Below are 16,276 nucleotides of genomic sequence, written 5' to 3'. Positions count from 1 at the left end.
CCGAACAAGTAGTATATGCTGAGCACATGTATAAGATAGAGCATGCGGAGTCCACAGTGAGTGCTGAGTCACTCAAGTGTCAAGTAGACAATGTATACCGAGTGATATAGATGTTGAGTAAGTAGTGTATGTCAAGTCATTCAGATGTTGAGTCATAGTGTAGAAATTAGTATATGTCAAGCATCAGAGACTTCAAGAGGTGAGTAATACAATTTTGTCATAGTTGTTTGTATTGACACAAACTACCATGTAAACCATTTTTGAGCTGACTTATAGATTAAATTACGATATTTTGGAGATAAGGATGAATTTTAAGTTGGAATCCCTATGAAGTACATGCATCCAATTAGATAAAGGGAAGGTTTAAGCAGAAAAATGGATGAATCACAACCATTGAATCATACCTAACCCTAAGTCACCTAAGTCTTCTTAAGAGGAAAAACCCTAAAAAATTTATGGTATGTGGAAGGAGTGAAGAGAGAAGTTTGCATGCAAAAATAGAGCATTCATGGTGGCTAAAGAATTGTGAATTAAAATTGCAATGCAAAATCAGTTAAAGGAGAACAGAGGAAGAAAATAGTACACAACAGAGAGACATATGATCAAGAATACATCAATTTAGAGGTGATCTGTAATAAAGTAACAAAGTACTAACCACAAGATCAATGCTGAGACATTCTAATAGGTGAATCAGTTAAATCTCTTAATAGAGTATTCCTAACATGCTATATTGAAATCTTCTAACAAGGTGCTTACTTAATTGTAAGTTGAATTCCTTTAACAAGGCACACTTTTAATAGGGTGTTGAAATACTTTAATAGGGTGAGACCTAATAGTCTTTGTAAGCCTTTAACAGGGAAAACTTTTCATAGGGTAGATCATGTTTCATGATCAAAATATTGTAACCTTCATTGGATACACTTTAGTACTATAGTAGTGAAGATTTGTGGGTGTCATCCCCACCATAGTTTTATCTTCTCATTAGAGGGTTTTTGGGTAATCATATCTAGTGTCATATATGTGTAAATATTTACTTGTTTATAGGATTTAGATGTACATGCTTTATATGATATTTCAGTTTACTTAGTGAATGTATGAGATGCATGTGTGGTCAATGTTTTCATTAGTCAAACTTTAAACTAATGATTCACTCCCCATCCCCCCCACCTACAAGTTTACCTTTCCTATTGTAATTCCAACTACCTAAGGGAAAACTAGTTCTATAGATGAGAAATTATATTTATAGTTCAGAAAATCAAGAGATAAAAAATTCCTTTCCTCTCACTAGTAGAACTCTGACAACCTCCTAATTTCTCATGCTGATATTCCTCCATTGCTATCTCCAACACTATTACTGTGCCTTTTGCTAACACTACAAGACTATTTTCTATCATTGCAAATTCTTCTACAACTTATGTTCTCCAAATGCCCCCTTGATCCCCTTATATATTACTCTTGTTGGAAAACCAATGACCGAGATTGATTCTTAATTGACAGTCAAAATTAAAACAACTTAACAACCCTAATCAAGTTGGATTCCAATTTCTTCTAAAAGGAGTCAATTAATTAATAAATATTATTCCCAAATCTAATTAATTTGTTAATAAAATAATTAATTGAGCACTAAATAATAACATAAGGATGAATAACTATCCAAGCTAAACAAAACTAACATTTTGGACATTGCTAAATATTCCCTGCCACAAGAGATCACAAAATTAGATTGTTAACTATTAGTCAGTGTAATTTATTTTGAACAAATTGGTAACTATCATACCTTATAAACTGTAAAAACCCTCCTTCACTGAGTCTTGTACTTTGATCAAATTTATTAGCTGAAATAGAAGGAAATTGTAGTTAAACGAATACCTTCCTTTATAAAAAACTATACCGTTTCTCAAACCAAAGTAGACCTTTATGCACTTTAAAATAACTTTAACCCTATACTCATGAAGAGGGTTTTTGCAATTCATTAAAAGGAAAAACAATACCACAAATAGATTTAGGGAAGACTTAAATAACATGTGGAGTGTATTTAAAATTACAGATCTTACTATTGATACTTCATCAATTTCTAGGAAAAACAAGGTTCATTTCATCAATAGTTTAATTTGAACCATTTTACAATACAACCCTAACTAAGTATAACATTTATTGATTACATTATCTAAATTTATTTTCACGATCAATGTTTCAAATCAAATAATCATCAGTTTCTTTTCCAACAATTAAATTGAATTTATCATAAAGATGAAAGAATTAGAGAAGTTCTTTGTTTAATCCTTAACATATATATTATAAGTGTAATCTAAACACTTATCTTCTTCATGAAAGTTTTAAAAATGTGATCCAAAATAAGTAAATTTCAAATATGATTCTAAAAAAACAAATGATTTGCAAATATTTTAGGGCTTTAAAAAATACTACAGTAAAATGATTTGATTTTATTAGTTTATGAAAAATGTGATGAAGAATATCTCCTACAACATCATTCATTTGTAAAGGCATCTAAAGGAGAAATAAGTTTGAAGTATAATCTAGAAATTTTGAATTAGCTTCAGCAACTCCTACAGTAAAGTTCTTTTAATTTCATTAGTTCAAGTGAAAGCAACATTCCTTTTAATTTGTAGACCATGTCCTTCTTGTCTGGATCAACAAAACCTTTAGGCTATTCAATGTAGACTTCTTCATCCAGTATACCATTGAGAAATGTTGACTTGAAATCCATTTGATAAACCTTAAATCCTTTGTATGCAACATATGCAACTAGGGTCCTAACACCTTCTAATCTTGCAATAGGAGAAAATGTCTCTCTATAGTATATTCTTTCTTCTTGAGAGTATCCTTTGCATACTAGTCTAGCTTTGTTCCTTGACACCTTACCATCTTTATTCAAATTATTTAAGAATACCCACTTAGTTCCAAACACATTTTTATCTTTTAGCCTGGGTACAAGAGTCCATGTTTTGTTTTTCTCAATTTTTTGTATCTCTCCATTCATAGCCTCAATCCAAGTGTCATTTTCTAATGCATCTTTGACACTTCTAGGTTCAAAATCAGCAAGTAAAAAAGTACCTTTTAGTTTACTTCTTGTCATAGTACCTTCAATAGGTTCAACTACCTCAAGATCACTATCTGAACTCTATTCTAATTCTTCTTCACTTTCTAACTGGGAATCCTTTATCTTCTTACCTTTTTCCTTGAGTGAAAGTTTGGCTTCAAATGCTAACTCAATGTTCTTGGAAGTTGGAACATATTTATCATAGTTATCTAGCTCAAATGCAGTCAATCTTCCTACTATGGCTTCAAAATTTATCTTATGATTTGCTTCACATCTTCTTTCTTGAATTGCAAAAACTCTAATTGCATAAATGGGAAGTAATTTTCTAAGAACTTTACTTACAACTATTTCCTCCTCAATATCTCCTCTAGAAGCCTTGATAGCACTGACAACTACTTTGACTCTTTCAACATATTTGGCAATGTTTTTATCCTCTCTCATCCTCATCTGGTCAAATTGTCCTCTTAGATTTTTTGCTTTGGCTTTTCTCACATTATCATCACCTCCATAGATTTTTTTCAGCTTGTTCTACATTTCAAAAGCTATTTTGCAGTCCTTGACATCATCAAATTCTCCATAGCTTAGGGTAGATGCAATATCTATCATCATGGTATTATGAGTCTTTTTCTCAGCAATGTCATTTGTAGATAATGTACCAGAAGGAGTTACATATGCTTCATCTAGATATTTCAATCTTGTATCTACAATGGAAGCTAGATAGAGTCTCATGAGACCTTGCCATGCTAAAAAGTTATCCCTCTTAAGCCTTGGAATTTCCCTCTTGTAGGACATCTTGATCTTTAGCTTAGATGCTTGAAATCCTTCTTGTAGACACCTAAAAATGTTTAAATCTTATTTAAAGATTATTTCCTTATTTATTAATTATTTAATTAATAAATTGACCAAAAAACCCAAAATAAATAAAAAATTTATTTTTTTGCCCAAAACTTGGCCAATTTCCTTAAGACCACTAACCTCTTCCAAAATCTTCTAATCCTTCTTTAATTTTGATTAAACGCTAATCCCATCATTTCCTACCCCTAATCCCAACTCAAAATATTTAATTAAGATTAAATATTAATCCTCATGTTTATTAAAAAAGTTTTAATAAATATCTCCTCAACCCAAACCCTTGAAATAAATAAAACTTTATTTATTTCCTAAAAATCTAATTTATCATTATCCTAAGAAGTTCTAGACTCTTCTAGAAAGTCTTCATCCTCATCTTAGGAAATTCTAGACTATTCTAGAAAGTCTTTATCCTCATCCAAAGTCTAGACTCTTCTAGAAGATGTCTTTAAACCTAATCCTAATCCCCTCCTAACCTTGTCACATTCCATAAAAATGGGTTAAGACTTACTAACCCAAGCCAAAGTTAACAAATATCTAATCCTTCACCCACCCTCATTAAATGCCATCCACTTGCCTATCCCTAAGCTAATCCTAAACCATCCTAATCTATCCTCTAATCATTTACACAATCCTAAGAAAGCTTAAAACCTTCCTAATCAAGCCCAAGTCAAAATTTCTCTCATCTCCTTCAAAATATCTCAACCATAAAATTTTATGAAGCCCACTAGGCCATCAATGACTCTTCCAAGCCTTTTTATTGCTCTTACAAGCCATTATTAGGGTCTTTATGAAGATTTTATCGCTTTGTTGACTCATCTTTCCCCTTTCCTCCATCCTCTCACTATGTGACATGTGTCACTCCTTGATTGGTTGTAAGGAAGCACAATCCATGTGCTCTCCTCTCATGCAATCTGAGCCCTCCATGAGCTTTTTCCCATCCTTGCATCTTAGCCCTCAATCCCTCGAGCCTCTTGCCTATAAATTGGATCCTTCCCCTTTGCAAAAGAACACAATCCATGAAGTAAAGTCATAATGCCATTTTGAGAAGCCATTTTACATCAAAACCATACACTCACACCCAAATTCTAACTCCATTTGAAGCCCTTTTTGAAGCATAAAGCTTGGGCATACATCCTATCTATTTACACAAAGCTACTCAACAAGAGAACTTCTTATTGAGAGAGTCCATTAACGGCTCATATTATCAATTGAGAGCTCATCTTAGTCTATCTTGAAGTTTATGAATTTTGTTTAGTTTGTAGAAGCTTTATTTAAATTTGGTTTCTATTAGCATACTAACATTGCTCATATACACTTCTTACAAGAACCAATTGCTCTGAAACCAATTGTTGGAAATATAGATGGAGTAACTAAGAATGGGGGGTGAATCAATTGCCACAAAAACAAATCCACAGATCCCTTAGATGTCTTACATAACTAGTTACTATTGTCACTTAGTAGCCACATAGAAAAATGTTGTAACTCGGTAGATGAATTGTGTATTAACTTATTATTGATCATTAAGTATTCAAAATTATTAAAATGCATGCAAAAAGAAATAACATGAACACAAGAGACGCCTGATTTAATGTGAAAACACAATATGAAAAAAACCACCAAGTAACTAGCTACCAATTTTCACTCTTCTGAAGTGAGCCCTGTTAGGAGCCAACTCTATTAGAGGTTACAAAACACACTGTTAGGTGTGACCCTATTAGAGAATTTAATCACCCTACTATGAGTGGCCTTTTTAGAGGACTTTAGAACAATTTAGTAGAACTATCCACCTTGTTAGAGGATTACAAAAATGGTTGCTAAACCAAATCTGTTAAGAGATTTAAAATTCACTGCTACAATTGTGAGAAAGTAACAATGAGTGACCTAAATGAGATGCAACTAATCTTTGTTAATACAAATCTTTGTTCTACTTCACTAGATCCTTACTGATCGAATACACCTTTGCTGCTCCTCAAGGATATCTGATCCTTCTTCAAAATTTTCTCACATTTCCTCTGTACACAATCAACTCACTTGCATGCTTGCTCATTCATACATCCATTCATACTTTAGAATTCACAACTTGACCTTTTATTTATACCTTACAAATTGTCAAGTTGGCTCATTTACAAGTTATATTTACCAATAAATAGTACATCATTTAACTACAGTTATTACATGAAACAATTAAACATTATTTCCCAAAATAATGAAATCCTTCATTGACCAACCCTGCTCGGTAAACACTACTCTAGAAATGATTTCCAGTGTTAACCAAGTGAAGCTTGGTAAACACTGTGAACTCTACAAAATCCTTTGGAGAATGAGTGAACTCTGTAACACTAACTTTCCTTCACTGACCTTGTGAGCTTGGTAGAAATTGACTTCTTCCATAGAATCTTTCAGCGCCCAAGTGAGCTCGGTAGAAACTGTCTTCATAGTGTAACTTTCAGAAATGCTCGATAGACTCTGTAATTCACTTTGCTGACCTTTTGAACTCAGTAGACTCTATCTTTTTATTTTCTAACCAATTGAGCTTGGTAGACTCTATCTGATAACTAATATGACATTTGTGTAACATCAAAGACAATACACAATTGAACAATTGTATCCAACACAACATTTCTTTTAAATTTATCAATTCAAGTGAAAAAAAATTCCTTTTAATTTTATCAATTCAAGTGAAAACAACATTACTTCACAAATTTCTTCATCTTGACTTTGTTGGGTAAGGCAATGATAGTTGCACCTGGTGGAGTTCTAGCCAAGATGATCATAGTCTTCGAATGGCTAGCTATAGAAACAATAGAGTCCAATCCTTACAAATATTAAACAAAAAGTGATTTTGAGCTTTAAGTTGACAAAATATTAATTGCATTGCCTAAACTCAAGTTGCAATTGTAGTGTTGGATATGCACAACAAACTACTTTTGAAAGGTAATGCATTATTAACTTAAATTTAAGAAGAATGGGCTACCAATTAGTACTAAAATGAAATAACCAATCGTCTAGCAATTGAATTTTTGAATAGATCATTTGGAATGTCACAAAAATACTTAAAAATACACATTTTTTTCCTAAGTTACAAGAAGAAGATGGAGTAATAAAAAGAGAAAAGGCTCAAAACACTTTCCATTCTCTAGTGAAAAGTGCCATTCTACAAGCTTCATAGTATGTTTAAGGCATTTGTCACATCTTTTAGTTGTTAGTGTCACCTTGCACATAACTAGACCATAAATGGTCATTACTAAACCCTTGGCACTAGCATTGCTAGCAAGACCCTATTTTTGAGAGCCATGAATTTATTGTCTACTAGAAAATTTTGCATTGTTTGATTAAAAATTTTAGGAAGGTGGTAAGAGCTAGGAATGCACACATTAGAGTTTCCAACATCCACAACTTGATTGAAGGTAGGGGATTTCTTCAAATATAGAAGCAATACCACCATTATATGGACCCCTTGTCAGAGCTTCCTCATATTCTTATGGTGTTGAATATGATTTTTTTTTTTTTTTGATATTTTGAAGTGCTCTTGCAGATATTCACCTACAAAAGACCCTCTTTGATATCCTAACTAAACTCCCTTGTTTCTCACAGACTCCACACTTGTAATCACTGGTGTCATTTGTAGAGCTGTGCGGATTGAAGTAAGATTGGCTATTTAGCTCGTTGTCAATATCAGAACTACAAAAAGCCAGATTATAATGGTGATTCGACTCTCATTTCTCAATATCACCTCCCCTGTAAACATTGCAAAAAAAAAATCTCCTTATCGAGACACTTCATACGGTAGAAAGAAAAATTTATAGATGTATATGTCTGTGGGTACGTTGAATTTTGAGAACATCTCAATTCTATCATTTGATAACTTACTGTGAGAGAAAAAGAGTGTTGAGAATGAAAACCTGGAACAAGGGACAAATGAAGAAGATTTAGATAGATATATAGCTAGTTATTTGAGAAGAAAACATAGTAGAGAATATCATTTTATACCATAGAGTGGTGATCACTTGGGTGATGGGATCTCCTCCAAAAACATCATTTATTCTATGCTCAAGAATACACACCACCGCTCCTGTAAAGATGACGGATGCAATGGTTGCACCACAATCCACGAGTAAATGGGAGTAGAAATGCCCATGGATCATTCTCGCCATTAGTAAGGGGTACCACCATTGCCATGCCATTTTCTATAAACAGAAGTGTCCAATCCAAAAACTTGCTTCAATTTGCTAAAATTGTAGTATCACCCACCACCGCGTCGATGTTCTGCCAAACAAAACCTCATCAGCAATAACATTCGAAATTAAATTTAAAAGTTCCTCATAAATGATGCTTAGAAACTAAAACTAGAGCGTGAGAATGAGACGGAGACATTGAGGTAGAATTGATAGACAAGATCTTCATTGGTATGAGACTCATAAGGAATGAGATCATATTGAATGGCATAGTCCAGCCGCCTGAGAGCTGCATCAAATATATCCTTATAGAATCCCTTAACAATGCTTTGATTACAAATTTTATCATATTTGACTATTAAGAACTCCTCAAATCCATACTTTACGGGCACCGCAATTTGAAGCCTTTTGCCGATTGTGGGTGTCACCCAACCTCATGGAATTTTTGTGTTTCCCCCTGGCCAAATCACTATCTTAAGACTTTCTACGCTATTGTAAGGAGGTAGGGGAAACACACTGGACAGATGTTGAGTTTTGTCCATCGATGTCCAATAACCAAGCACATGGTAACTTTTTCCTACCACATTTACAATTTCATAACTAGACCCTTAGAGTTCTCCATTGCTAAGACTTGCAGCCCCGCTTAGCCCTATAAAATTAGTTTCCAATATGCATTGCGACAATCGTTTGCCTTGCTGAAACAACCTGATTCTTGTCAAGTCCGTTGCATTTCCCAGTGTTAAAGGAGGGCTAGAAGGCTCTGAGAAGATAAAGCTTATATTACTGGAAGCCAATTTAGTAATGGCCCAAGCTACCATTTGTAAGTTGTCATAAGACAATAGTCCATATTGGTTGAGCTCTGTCTGGGCGTAATCCTCATCCATGTTTTTAGCTCTAAATTTTTTTTTCCACCGTTTAATGAAATTCATCAGTTTTTCTAAATTGGGAACATAAGTCTTCACTCCAACAATGCCTTCCATGGATGCCATAGTGGAAGCATTTAGCAAAGTATCCAAAAGACTAGTAAAGCCATCTGTTGTTATCCAGACATAACCGGGACCCGTCATTTCTACGTCATGTGCCTCTGCAAAGAGCTTCATCCCAAGACTGGCTTCCATGTGAGCAATGAACACTCTGGACTGCATATTATTCAATTTGAAGAGCTCTCCCCTTATGGCCTCCCTGGTCACGCTTGGGGAAATTGAGGATCTATATTCTATTTCAGATCCCACATCCCTCAGCGCATCGTTCAACAAATTCACAATGTTGAAACTAAAATCATCGTCAGGATAAAAAACCACAATTTTTCTCCAGCCATCGTACCTGACAAGACCCGCAATGGCCTTCATCTGCAACGCATCGCTCCATGCCATTCGAACAAAGTATGGAAATCTAGAGTTGGAAAGCAGGGGACTCATAGCAAAAAATGACACAATCAGTACATTCACTGCATCTCCTATATCTGATACAAATCTTGCAACTTGAGACTTTTGTGGCCTGATTATCCTGACTGCTTCCTTCTTGAGGAGGTCAACAGCTACATGAGTAGAATCATTAGTTTATTTTGTTAGCCATCCATACATAGGATTCAGTAAAACTAATAAATTGGGGAAAATACGGGGATAAGGAAATTGCTTCATCTTCACTTTTGAGTAGGTCAACGGCTGCATGATTAGAATTAATAGCAAAAATCTAAACTTAGCCATCCATAATTACAAACCATTACAAAAAGCTTGACAAATTGTAGGAAAAAGGGAAAAAGAAAAGTGAAATACTGGCAAATGCACCACGGAGTGAATCCCCCTGGCTGTCTTGGATATTCAGGTCGAATATTGTGCCATTGAGAAGTTGTGGATCATTATTGATGTCCTCCATGGCTAAATCAATGGCGGTTTTGGCCACTCTCCCCACAAAAGAATCAAAGTCTATGATAGCTCCTACATGAACGTTGTTACCATATTGTGTTGAGTAGCATATATTTGAAAACAAAATAATAACAAATATTATTGCCAAAATTTGCTGGTGGAAATCCATGAGTGCACTACCCTCCCTCGTCATTTTGTTAAAGATGAGTTGAAACCTTCAATTTCACTGTCTTCTCATAGCTTCAACAAAATTCGTAGACCATCAAACTTTGTACTTCGTAAATCCTAATCTCTCTGTGTATGTATATAGGTGATGTCTATACCAACATCAGAATAGAATTTTTTTATTAAATTTAGAATTAAGATACAGTTTTAAAATGATTTTTAATTTAATTATTGAAAATAGTAAATTGGCATGCCATTTTGATGACAGCATATAGAGATTGGCATATATATATATATATATATATATATATATATATATATATATATATATATATATATATATATATATATATATATATATATAGGAACATTGAAACAATCTCTCTCTCTCTCTCTATATATATATATATATATATCTATATCTTCCTCATGAAGGTAGTACTTGTTGGAATATTTAATGCAGCAATTGACATTTGCCCCTAGAGCTAAACACTCACCTACCCCCTTGACATCTAGAATAGATAGAAAAATTAATACGGTTAGGTGAGGTTTTCAAATTCTAAAAAGAGGGGGAAAATGGAATGTGACAAAAGGAATGTTTTATTCATTCATTGAGAGTTCAAGCAGATCAAGCAGATTAGTGGTTGCAGAGCAGAGCAGAGAAGGAAGAATGAAACAAGTTTGTGTCTGCAGTTGCACGTACTTCCCCTATTCACTCTGTGAGTTTATTGTTGTTTGGTTTTGTCCTGTTGAACTAGTGATTGCTCTAGGCACCTTTGTATGCAGCCATTAGAGTTGCAGGCTTAAAGTTTTTAAAGTTTTAAATTTGTTTGAAGATTTACCAGTTTAGGGTTATTTTAGAGTTTTTCTGGTTGAAGCCGAATGCTCCCAGATTTGTAATAGTTTAAATCTTAGTTGAATAGAAAAGCAAGCAGGCGTACTTGAATCTATTGTTCTTCCTCTTCTATTCATTGTATTTGAAAAACTTGGTTGAAAGGTTAAAGCTTTGGCTTTCTAGTTTTAATGGTGAAAGCATTCACGTTGAATTCCTCTAAGTTATAATTTTTAGGTTTGGAACAGAACACTTAGCATCCTCTTCACTTTGTTGTAAGTGCCGAGCATTTCCTTTTTGAGCCGAGCTCACTCGGCATCCATTGGTGCCAAAATTTTTTTGTGTGTTGAGCTCTTCTTGTGCCGAGCCAACTCGGCACCTGTTGCTTGTCACTCAGTACCATCAAGTGCCGAGCAATCTGTGACTCGGCACCATCAAGTGCCGAGCAATCTGTGACTCAACACCTTCAAGTGCTGAGCAAAACTGGCACTCGGTACCTTCATGTGCCAAGCAGTTTTTAAGTGCCGAGAAAAATTTTAGGTTTAGAGTTATGAGTGTTAAATTTAATTTAATATATTTCTCACATGGTATCAGAGCTTTGAGGCCCCACATCCACAGTGAGTTAGGGCATTTGTTTTCTTGGGATATTTGACATGGCAAGAGATGTAGGAAATATATGGTAGCAGCCACCATCTTTTAATGGGCAAAATTATGATACGTGGGCAAAGAAGATGAAGATCATAATGGTTGTAAATGATTTGTGGGAGTTTTTGGTCAATGGATTCAATGATGTGACGAATCCAACTCAGTATGCTGCCCTCACAAATGCATAGAACACTATTTGAAAGATTCAAGGAGGAAGGATGCTGAGGCATTAAGTTTGATTGAAGCAGCAATGACAGAGACAGTATTTCCAAAGATTGCAGCAACAAATTATGCAAAGGAAGCATGGGATATCCTTGAAATGAACTTCAAGGGGACTAATAAAGTCTGCACTGTAAAGCTACAGAATATAAGGAGGGAGTTTGAGAACATTTAGATGAAGAAAAATGAATCAGTTACAGACTTTAGTTCAAGGACCTCCAATGTGATTAACCAATTGAAGTCAAATGGAGAAGACTATCAAGAGCAGAGGATAGTGAAAAAAATATTGAGGAGTTTACCTCATAAATATGACAATTTGGTCATGACCATAGAAGAGGCAAAAGACCTCACTATTTTGACAATGGATGAGTTGATGGGTACACTTCAAACGCATGAGCATAGGATCAATAGATCTACTTCTTCATCTTCCCAAGAGAAAGCATTCAAAGCTCAGAAAAATCCAAGAGGAAGGGGGAGAGGAAGAAATGGCTCAGGCAGAACTCCAGAGGTAGAGGCCGAGGTAATGGAGGACAAAGGAATGCTGCAACAGAAAGCTCAGGAAGAGTAGATGCAACAAGTAGCTCTCAAAATACCTCAAGAGGAGGTAATAAAAACTACAACTAAAATAAGAGCAATATAGAATGCTACTACTATAATAAATATGGGCAAAATACAAATGAATGTTGGAAGAAGCAAAATGATCAGTAAAAACAAGAAAATGTGGCTGATGTGAATATGGGAAGTAGAAATAATGCCACTGCCTTCATCATGTGTAGTGTTGGTGAAGAAGGAAGCCCTGAGGTTCGGTACCTTGATAGTGGATGTAGCAACCACATGAGTGGTAATGAAACTTTGTTTTCATTCATTGACAAGAGTTTTAAATCAGAAATTAAGATGGGTAACAATGGAACCCTGCTAGTTGTCGGCAAAGGATCTATTATGGTCTGCACCAAGAAAGATGAGAAGAAAGAAATACAAAATGTGTATTTCACCCCTAATATGAAGCACAATTTGATGAGAATTGGTCAGCTCATTCAAAATGAATACAATGTGCTGATGGAGAATGACACATGTGTCATTTATAAAAAGGATGGGAGCAAGAACCTACTTGCAGTAATTCAAATGACAAAGAATAGAATGTTTCCCTTGAAGATAGAGACATGTTTCTCATCTCAAGTTTGTGCTGCACCTCACACACAATTAGCTCTAAGGAGTGTGATTGAAGACCCCTCATAGTTATGGCACCTCAGGTATGGTCATCTTGGCTATGCTGGTTTAAATTTATTGTCAAATAAAAGAATGGTAGAAGGTTTGCCACGCATAGGAAATTCATGTGACAAGTGTGAGGCTTGTATTTTGGGTAAGCAACATAGGCTTCCCTTTTATTCTAGAAATTATAGGAGGGCTGAATATCCATTAGAATTAGTGCATATTGAACTAGTCGATCCTATGCAAGTTACTTCCATTGGGGGGAGTACTTATTTCATGACATTCATTGATGATCTCAGTCGTAGGACATGGGTGTATTTCTTAAAGAATAAATCTAAAGCATTTGATAAATTTGTAGAATTTAAAGTCCAGGCTAAAAGAGAATGTGGACACTACATCAAGGCCCTTAGATTAGATAGAGGAGGGGAGTATACCTCCAATTCTTTTGTAAATTTTTGCAGGAAACATGGCATAAAGAAAGAGCTCATAGCTAGCTACACACCACAGCAAAATGGAGTGGCTAAAAGAAAGAACAAGACCATTATTGAAATGGTAAGGAGCATGATGAAAGAGAAAGGTCTCCCAACTGAATTTTGGGGAGAGGTTGTGGCAAAAATAGTTTAACTAACTAATAGGTGTCCTACAAAGGCAGTTCATGATAGAATTCCAATAGAAGCATGGTCACGAGGAAGATGGACAGTTGAACACCTAAGGTTGTTTGGATGTGTTGCATATGCTCATGTGCCTAAAGAGAAAAGGAAGAAATTGGATGACAAAGGTGTGAAGTGTATCTTCATAGGGTACAGCTCAGAATCAAAGGCATACAGATTGTATGACCCATTGAACAATAAGATGTTGCTTTCAAGAGATGTGGAATTTCTTGAAAATCAGTCTTGGTATGGTCCAACTGATGAGTCACCAAGCACTTCAATTAAAGTTCCAATTATGAGTGAAGAAGACACTGATGAACAATAAGAAGGAGAAAATAGAAGAAAAGGCAAGCAAGTTCAGTCATTGTCGAGCTCCTCTAGGCATGACCAAGTGTCAATGTCGAGTACCAGTGAAGACCGGGCTAGTCAACAATGCAGCAGTAGTGAAGATTCTAATCCTACACTCTCCTCCCTGTTACCAAGAAAGACCAAGAGTCTTAGGGAGATATACCAAGATGAAAGGTATGAAGATTATGATGAGAGTGTTAATTTTGCATTATTTTCTCATAGTGATCCAATATATTTTGAAGAAGCAATCAAAGAGAGGAAATGGTGTAAAGCCATGGATTAGGAGATAGATGTTATAGAAAGGAATGAGACATGGGAGCTAACTGATTTGCCTCCCAAGAAGCATGTGATTGAAATGAAATGGGTCTACAAGACCAAATGCAATGTTGAAGGAAAGATTGATAGGCATAAGGCAAGGCTAGTAGTCAAGGGCTACAAACAGTAGTATGGAAGAGACTATGATGATACATATGCCCCTGTTGCAAGAATGGAAACTGTGCGTGCTGCCATAGCAATTGTAGCTCAGCACAAGTGGAAGGTATTTCAAATGGATGTGAAGTCTGTCTTCTTGAATGGTGTATTGAAGGAAGAAGTATATGTGGAACAACCACCTGGTTATGAATTTGCAGGTGAAGAGAACAAAGTATATAGATTGAAGAGAGCTCTTTATGGGCTCAAGAAAGCTCCAAGGGCATGGTACAATAGAATTGACTCATATTTGATGAGCAATGGCTTTAGCAAAAGCAATGGTGAGCCCACTCTTTACATTAAGGCAGAAGATGGTAATGTATTGATTGTTGTCTTGTATGTAGATGACTTGATTTTTACTAGTAATGACAAGGCTCTAATTGGTGAGTTTAAAGAGGCCATGAAAAGTGAATTTGAAATGATAGACCTAGGTCTCTTGAAATACTTTCTAGGCATAGAAGTAAAACAAATGCATGATGGCATCTTCATCTCTCAAGAAAATTATGTAGGGTAGATCTTGGAGAGATTTAAAATGCAAAATAGTAAGGCATCCCCCACACCAATAGTAGTAGGTCAGAAGTTGAGCAAGGAAGACTCTAGCAAGAGAGTGGATCCAACATTATACAAGAGTATGGTTGGAAGTCTAATGTATTTGACTGCAACTAGGCCAGACCTAATGCATGCAGTAAGTCTAATTTTTAGATTCATGGAAACACCAAAGGATTCCCATTGGCAAGAAAGAAAGAGGAACCTAAGGTATGTGAAAGGTACCAAGCGATTTGGAATTTTATATACTGCAAATGATGATTTCAAGTTGGTTGGTTACACTGATAGTGATTGGGCTGGAAGTTTAGATGATAGGAAGAGCACTTTCAAATACATGTTTCATATGGGATCGGGTGCAATTTCATGGGCATCCAAGAAGCAACCTATTGTTGCTCAATCTACAACAAAAGCTGAATACATTGCAGCAAATGCAGCAACATGTCAAGCAATTTGGCTAAGGAGGATCTTGACAAATTAGAATGAAAGGCAAGAGGATGGAAGCACAATTTATTGTGACAACATCTCATCAATTGCATTGTCCAAGAATCTAGTCCTCCATGGGGGAAGGAAACACATAGAAATCAGATATCATTTCATCAGAGAGTTGGTAGAGAATGGGGATATCAAGATGGAATTATGCAAGTCAGAGCAGCAACTAGCAGATATTTTCACCAAACTATTAGGCATTGGAACTTTTGTACACCTAAGAGAATGTCTTGGTTTAATTGATTTGGATCAGCACTGATCCTTGTTTTTTTGGCTCAGGATAAAGGGGGAGTGTTGGAATATTTAATGCAGCAGTTGACATTTTCCCCTAGATCCAAATGCTCACCTACCCCCCTAACATCTAGAACAGACAAAAAAATTAATATGAGTAGGTGAGGTTTTCAAATTCTGAAAAGAGGGGGAAAATGGAATATGATAAAAGGAATGTTTCATTCATTCATTCAGAGTTCAAGCCAATCAAGTAGATTAGTAGTTGCAAAGCAGAGCAGAGAAGGAAGAAGGAAACAAGTTTGTGCCTGTAATTGCACGTACTTCTCATGTTCACTCTGTGAGTTTATTGTTGTTTGGTTTTGTCCAGTTGAAGCAGTGATTTCTCCAGACACCTTTGTATGTAGCCATTAGAGTTGTAGGCTTAAAATTTTTAAAGTTTTAAAGTTGTCTGAAGTTTTACCAGTTTAGGGTTATTTTAGGGTTTTTCTGGTTGAAGTTGAATGCTCCCAAATTTTGTAATATTT

At 35.3% G+C, this 16,276-nt stretch overlaps 1 protein-coding gene across 1 annotated transcript; it reads right to left on the bottom strand.

The window, feature by feature from the left end:
• Window positions 1-8,696: 8,696 nt before the first annotated feature.
• On the bottom strand, window positions 8,697-10,146 carry LOC149537284 (glutamate receptor 3.5-like). The gene is made up of 2 exons (XM_089806435.1): window positions 9,864-10,146; window positions 8,697-9,625 (listed from the first exon to the last, which is right to left on the bottom strand). Exons 1-2 carry the CDS (start codon window positions 10,144-10,146, stop codon window positions 8,697-8,699), a joined length of 1,212 nt encoding a protein of 403 aa, XP_089662561.1.
• Between the last annotated feature and the right edge of the window lie 6,130 nt (window positions 10,147-16,276).

This window comes from Cupressus sempervirens, chromosome 10 (genome assembly GCF_028749045.1).
Source record: "Cupressus sempervirens isolate cs-2001-9-10 chromosome 10, ASM2874904v1, whole genome shotgun sequence".
In the NCBI taxonomy this organism is placed as follows: Eukaryota; Viridiplantae; Streptophyta; class Pinopsida; order Cupressales; family Cupressaceae; genus Cupressus; species Cupressus sempervirens.
The sequence above is the reverse complement of the archived record's forward strand: the minus strand, read 5'-3'. Positions and strand labels throughout refer to the sequence as shown.

Bases quoted from the DNA above. Each gene is read 5' to 3' on its own strand.
- LOC149537284 (XM_089806435.1), bottom strand. From the start codon at position 10,146: ATGACGAGGGAGGGTAGTGCACTCATGGATTTCCACCAGCAAATTTTG. The intron at 9,626-9,863 runs GTATTTCACTTT...CTACTCATGTAG, and splicing joins ACTCCGTGGTGCATTTGCCA to CTGTTGACCTCCTCAAGAAG.